This window comes from Ursus maritimus, unplaced genomic scaffold, assembly GCF_017311325.1.
Source record: "Ursus maritimus isolate PB19 unplaced genomic scaffold, ASM1731132v1 scaffold_2, whole genome shotgun sequence".
In the NCBI taxonomy this organism is placed as follows: Eukaryota; Metazoa; Chordata; class Mammalia; order Carnivora; family Ursidae; genus Ursus; species Ursus maritimus.
The window spans coordinates 69,778,982-69,785,490 of record NW_024424452.1 but is presented as its reverse complement, the minus strand read 5'-3'; the positions used below and the strand labels follow the sequence as shown (position 1 = coordinate 69,785,490).

At 48.9% G+C, this 6,509-nt stretch overlaps 1 protein-coding gene across 1 annotated transcript in view; it reads right to left on the bottom strand.

Moving 5' to 3' along the window:
* SDE2 (SDE2 telomere maintenance homolog) overlaps window positions 1-5,924 on the bottom strand; it is a 12,471-nt gene extending 6,547 nt beyond the window's left edge. Inside the window, exons 1-2 of the mRNA XM_008695284.2 lie at window positions 5,734-5,924; window positions 281-398 (exon numbers count right to left, since the gene is read on the bottom strand). Coding sequence (XP_008693506.1) covers window positions 281-398; window positions 5,734-5,853 — 238 coding nt within the window. The 5' untranslated portion in view covers window positions 5,854-5,924. The remainder of the gene's footprint in view (window positions 1-280; window positions 399-5,733) is intronic.
* Between the last annotated feature and the right edge of the window lie 585 nt (window positions 5,925-6,509).

Sequence of the window (6,509 nt, the reverse complement as noted above, 5' to 3'; positions counted from 1 at the left end):
ACTCTTTCTTCAGAAAACTGGACACACGATCGTCTCTCTTCATCCAATCTCCCCCAAAGGTTTGGAATCTAATTGCCTAAGAGCTACCCTGCTGGCGAGGGTAGAAATTATAATCGGACAATATATTCCTCAAAAATAACAAAAGAGAAACCATACTCAAGACTAGGAAAGTGAATAAAGGAGTTCATAAGGCAGAACAAGACCGGCACACCCCAGAGGCCTGCCCAGGGCTAGAGACTGCAGCTGTGACACAAAGAAGCAGCCACCATGCGTGTCCTACCTCCTTTTCCTCCACGGAGCCTGGGTTCCAAACTATACACGGCGCCGAGCCGCACTCCATCACTGGCGTCCACGAGGCATCCATTGCACTTCACAAAGAAGCGTTCCACTGGAACATCCTAGAGACAAGTTTGGGGTTTTTCAATGAGACAACACAAGTTTCCTGTAGGGAGGGACCCAGCCCATTATGTTTTCATTAAGCAGATAGTGTGTGTTCCATCAGTATTTATTGACCTGAAAATCCAAAGAAAAAGTCACTTCCTAGGATTTATTCGGGGTATGACTGTTTCCTAACGCCTTGTCATGATACGCACAAGACGTTTTTGTCTTTTGGGTGAAAATAAGAACTGTTCTCTTCTTCTCTGATAGGAAATCAGAGTCAAGGTGGAAAATTATACGGGGCTCAGACCCAGTAACTCTGCCAGGCCCTTTTTCTCTTCACTTTTTTTTTAAACTGGTAATATCAAGTTGCACGAGTTTAAAAGTCCCAATACACACTCTGAAGAGTGTGGCTAAGGACAAGCAGGGGAGGGAAGGAGACGACAGTACGGTCTGCCTACACCGACAGCAGCTGTCGCAGGTGGAGGGCCGGCTGCTCTTCTGCCCTGTCCCTGAGTTACAGCGGAGGCCCAAGTACCCCCAAACCCACTCTGTAGACTGCAAACTTTCTCAGAGCAAGTGATGAAGAGAACATATAAAAGGAGACCCACATACCAACAGAAAGGAAAAACACACAACTGGTATCTTCCCAAAGTGGGCACAATGAACATTCGTTCCGGACCACATCCCACGGCCATTTCAGGGGGACCCGTCTGTTCATTCAACAAATACTAACCAAGTCCCTACTATTTGCCAGGTACTTTCAAGTGCTAGGATACTGTAGTGAATAATACAATGAATACAGACCCTGCCTCAAGGGAGCTTACGTTCTAGTGGGGAAAGACAGAGGACGAACAAACGAATGCTATCTGATGGCCACTGGTGATCAGCAGGCTGAAGGGGACAGCGTGTGCAGATGGCTGTGCTGGCCATCTATCTAACATACACAGTTAGTCAAGAAAAGCCTCTCTGATCAAGTGTCACTTTAGCAGAGAAGGAAAGAAAGGGAGAGAACAAGCCACCTGGCTATCTGAGGGAACAGCATTCCAGAGGCAAAGGTGGGGATCAGGAACATGCCCAGAGTATTTGTGGAACAGCAACACGGACAATGTAGCTAGAAGACGTCTGCCAAAGGGGAATGAGAAGGCCTTAAAAGCCCCTGTAAGAACTTTAGGTTTCACTCTGAATAAAGCCACTACAGGGTTTGGAACAGATTGAGAGCAGAGTTATATTCTTAAAGGATCACTCTAGCTGTTAAATTGGAAATAAAGACTACAGAAAAAGAGACATCAGCTATTGTGACAACCCAGGTGAGCAATGAAGGCCATCTGTATCGGGGGTAGTGGCAGAAAGGGATGAGAAACAGAGGGGGGGTGTCCCCCGAAGGCTCTGGAGACAGGCAGTGAGAGTCACAGAGCAACGAGAGAGGAGTCCAAACATTTGGTGTGACTAACAGGAAACAGAGTTGCCATTTGTTAAGAGTGAGAACCATGTTTGGGGAAGAGTACCAGTCTCATTTTGGATGTGTTTGTTTGAGAGGCCTAATAAGACCTCTTTGGAGATGCTGAGGAAACTGGTGGGTACACCCGTCTGCAGTCTGGGGACAAGGTCTGAGCTGGAGATTTCCATGTGGAAGACGTCAGCACGCCTAGAGAATGGAAGAAGTGCCCTGCATGAGGGAGGAGGCACAGGAACAAAGATCAGAAGACCCAGTCGCAGCCACTCCAAGGTTTAGAGATCAGAGAGACGAGAGGCAGCAGCAAGAGGAACCGGAGGGAGGCTAGTAAGGTGGATGTGTGGACAAGTGAGCAAAGCGTGCCAAGGAGTGAACGTTGGAGTGTGCCCACAGACGCCGACAGGCCGAGAGAGAGGAGGACTGGAACCCGATCATCGGGTATGGCACGCATGACAGGAGCTGGTCTGCTGGAGCGACGGCAACAAAAGCCTGACTGGAGGACGTTCTAAAGGAGAAGTTTTCTGTTCAAGGATATTTCTACAAAGAAAACTAGAGAAAAGGAGGTGACAGCTGAGAGGGATGGGGCTCAAGTTTGAGCACTGGTAGGAATGATCCAGGAAAACGGGAAGACACTGGGAAATGCAGCAGAGAGAGAACCAATGCCAAATAAGGTAAGAGGAGAGAGGGTATGGTGCCAAGTGGAAGCTAATTACAACTCATCCGTAAAATAACGACCGTTCATCCACAGTAACGGAAAAAGAGAAGGCAGAATGTATAGCAACGAGGTAGGGGCACTGCTGTGAGGATGAGAAAGGTCTCTCCTGACTGCCCGTACTTTCTCCCTGAATCCAAAGCATGGGCCTCGAGATGGGAGAAGTACTAGAGATTTAAAGAGAGAAGAGGTCAGAGAGTCGTGTAGGCACTGTTTCCCAAGCCTTTTCACACATGGTGTACAGAGAACACATCCAGCGACACGGGGAAATGAGCAAAGCTGCTGAGGCACCCCCAGATTCTGCCCCACTGCCCGAGAGCTGCAGGAATCAGGATCTCCGCAGTCCCCCAACCCAGTGGAGGCCTACTCTGGCCTGGGGATATACAGCAGAAGTGCCACGCATCACGAGGGTTGGTGTTCGTGAACTTACAGTCAGACTGATTTGTGTGATTAGTTTCCCCGCCACCGTCACTGCCCAGATGGCAGGCAGAAGAGGTGGATTTAAGTTGACCGGACTTTTCCCAGGCAAACATGCTAGCAGGAGAGAGAAGCAAAGGAGCTCATGTTATATGCAGTGATGTGATTAACAAGAAGGACTATTCTTATCTGTAAAATATTGTCCACTTTTAAGAGTTGTACAGATTAAATGAGGTATGTAATATACCTCATCTTTGTTCTATGTTTATGAATGAAAAGCTACTTTAGTTTCTCTTAATATTTTCTATGTCTAGTGGGTATATATTTCTAAAATTCTAAACAACTTTAAAAGACATTAATGTGAAGACAGAAAGATTATATACACTGTACTTCGTTTCCAAACAGAACTGCTTATTAAACAAGACAACTGAGCAACAAAATTGCATTTTCTACTTAAGATTCTTATCAATAATCACCAGTAGGAAAAAAGGACAAAGGAAACTTAAAATCAATTTAAGGGTCTTTGACCATTTGTGTTTTACAAAGTACTTCAAACACAAAGTATTGTGCGTCTTAGCCCAATCAGCCTAAGGCCACCAGAAACAAACGTGTAGTTCACCAAAGTCAAATTTATTGACTCACTGCAAACAAGGTGGGGGGGTGGGGGGTACGGACTGTGCACAAGAGGAATCATGGGGTGTCTCACCACCAACAAAAAACAACTATTATAGGATTTGAGGCAAGGGTGGAGTTTAGGTGAAATTTAAATGAAAGTGTTTGGAGGGACTCCAAACAAACCAGAGCTGTGTGTAAAAGGGGCAACATCAGGTCTAGACTGTGAAGTAAATTGGATCCAGACCCATTTCCTTGGAAACCACAAAGTTAAGATAAACATGGAATGTTGTGTTCAGAACTCCTACTCTGAAGGTCTGCACCTGGCTGGAAATCAAGAGTGCGTTCTCTGTATCAAAGTGACTCAGAGTCTCAAGGCAAGACTGGGATGCTTCATTCTCACTGATAACATTTCAAACAGCAAGTGTCTTGAAGTCTATAATTTCCCAGATCAAGGTTTCTTAGTGAATCTGAAAGCAACAGACTTCCAAGGGAGTCATTATGACATTTTACAACTGTACCATGTGCTCCGGAGAAATACCGTTTCCTATCAACTCTGCAGCTCACTTTATCTGTGTCTGTTATCCTAGCCTGAAGAACAGCAGGAGGGATTTGTACTTTTTCGGTGGACATGAACACTGACCTCATCCTGTGTCAGAACAATTTTGTTTCAAAAAGCACAGATGTGAACTTGAGCTATTTTAATTTCTTCCAGTGTCTCATCAAATGACCTTTTTTAAGTTTCTTGTTTCTGTTCACGTATGTTATGGTCCTATTTCTTTTTTTTAAAGATTTTATTTATTTATTCGACAGAGAGAGAGACAGCCAGCGAGAGAGGGAACACAAGCAGGGGGAGTGGGAGAGGAAGAAGCAGGCTCCCAGAGGAGGAGCCTGATGTGGGGCTCAATCCCATAACGCCGGGATCACGCCCTGAGCCGAAGGCAGATGCTTAACCGCTGTGCCACCCAGGTGCCCCTATGGTCTTATTTCTTGAGCACCTGAAAGAATCACCCATTTATATTTCTTCCTTCCTATTTAAAATTGTGTTTTCCAATACTTCTCATAATTAAGATCCTATTTTTGGTCATTTTGGATCAACTGTCATGAGATATAAAAGTTATTTTCAGAGATATTAAAATCCATCTATTTTTTAAGGTATTTCCCCACACGGATGGTCAAAAACAGTTCTGACAGTTCTTAGACTCGGCTGTAGTGTAGAAAGACAAATGGCGAGGCTGTAAAACCACATTATTTGCAAAAACACGTTGCTTTTTCACGGAACCAGTCCAAATAAACAAAGATTTGGTTTTGACTGCAGTGTTAACATGTGTTGAGCTTACAAATAACAGAAGAAACAGCCTAGGGAAACACGGATGAAGTGAGGTTATAAGAAAAACAGACTACTAGATCAAAGACCAAAATTAAAATTAGATTCGGGGAGACCACCAAATCCTTCAGATAACTGAACAGGTTTAATGTCTCACAGCTGGGAGAAACTCGCTTGCTTGATAATTCCGTTAACCACACATGTAACTTTAAAAGTCCGTGACAGTTTTTCAAAAATAAGCATGGACAAATGTGACCATCAGAGGATCAGTGAAAACATCTAAAAGACAGACCCCCAAGAACCCACGCCCTCCACAGGACACGTGTGTGAGTGCTCGTCCCCCGATCAGAGACCAGATGAACCCACTGCCCTCCCCAACCATCCTCCGGCCTCGGTCTGGATATGAAAATACTCCTCTACTTGGAGCTAACAGGGCTGTGCAGTGGATAACATGCACATCATAGAAGCACAGGATGAATGCAACGGAAACGTAAGGAAATGCGCCCTAAAAGTCATCTGGACCAACTGCCTCATTTGGGCACGATGAAACAACGCCAAAGGTTTCGGTTCGTCCACACGGAGGGCGGAACTAAGCGCCTGTGAGCCGAGGGGTTGTTCTCCCTTCTGTAGGGACACAAAACCACCGCCACCCCAAAGCAAAAGCAAAGCAAGGCCTCAGCATCAGTCTGAAGCATTTTCAAACTGGGGTGCCCTCAGCCTCAAAAACTGAAAACCCCAAGGAACAGACGCGCCCCCGACCCACCCTCTCCTCGCCCAATCCTGCCCCCAGTCCGCCTAACTCCCCTTCCTTCCAGGAAGCGCGAACCTCACCCGATCTTGGCAGTGTCGGTGGATCACATCTCGTACGGAGCACCGGGCCGAGGCACACCGCACCGCCTCGCACCCGAAGCCGGGGCCGCGAACCCACACCAGCAGTACAGCCTCCGCCATTTCAGCTACCTCCCGGCCCTCCAGCTCTCGGGGACAGAGCGCCGCCACCGGCCCGGCGCGTCTTGATGGCGTCACGGGGCCTTCCGCGCCCCGCCCCCACATCGTCCGCTCGCCCCTCCCCTCCCCTGGGGCAAGTCACGTGAGCCGGACCTCCGCTCCGCGCTGGCGGGGGAGGGGAACAGGAAGGGCCTGGAGGAGGCCGATAAGGCTGTGGAGCGCGAGGGCCAGGCGTTGCTAGGAGACGTTGCTGGGGCGGGGCTCGGGGGACTATGTATAAAAGGCTGGCGCGGGGTCAGGTTTCGAGCGTTCTGGCCGAGAGCGATAAGGCGTTGGCGAGGCGCCGCGCCGCAGGCTCCGGCCGCGTCCCTGGCGCTGCGTGGTTATTTTTGGGTCTCGGGGAGCCGGGGCTGGAGGAGGCGCGTTCCCTGGGGGCGCGAGGAGAGTCGCTGCAGTTCCGGAAGCGGTGGGAGCGGCCTCCTCGGCCCCGGAGGTCGCCCTTCGCCCTCCCAGGCGCCCGGGAGCGGCCGCGGGGGCTTCCCGGTGGCCAAGCGCTCTCATCCTCGGTGTTTGCCGGCCGCGGGCAGTGCCTTCTTCCTTCCTCCTGCTGCCGCCGTTTGCAGGACGCTTGCCCGCGAGTTGGTCCCGCGGGGGCGGCT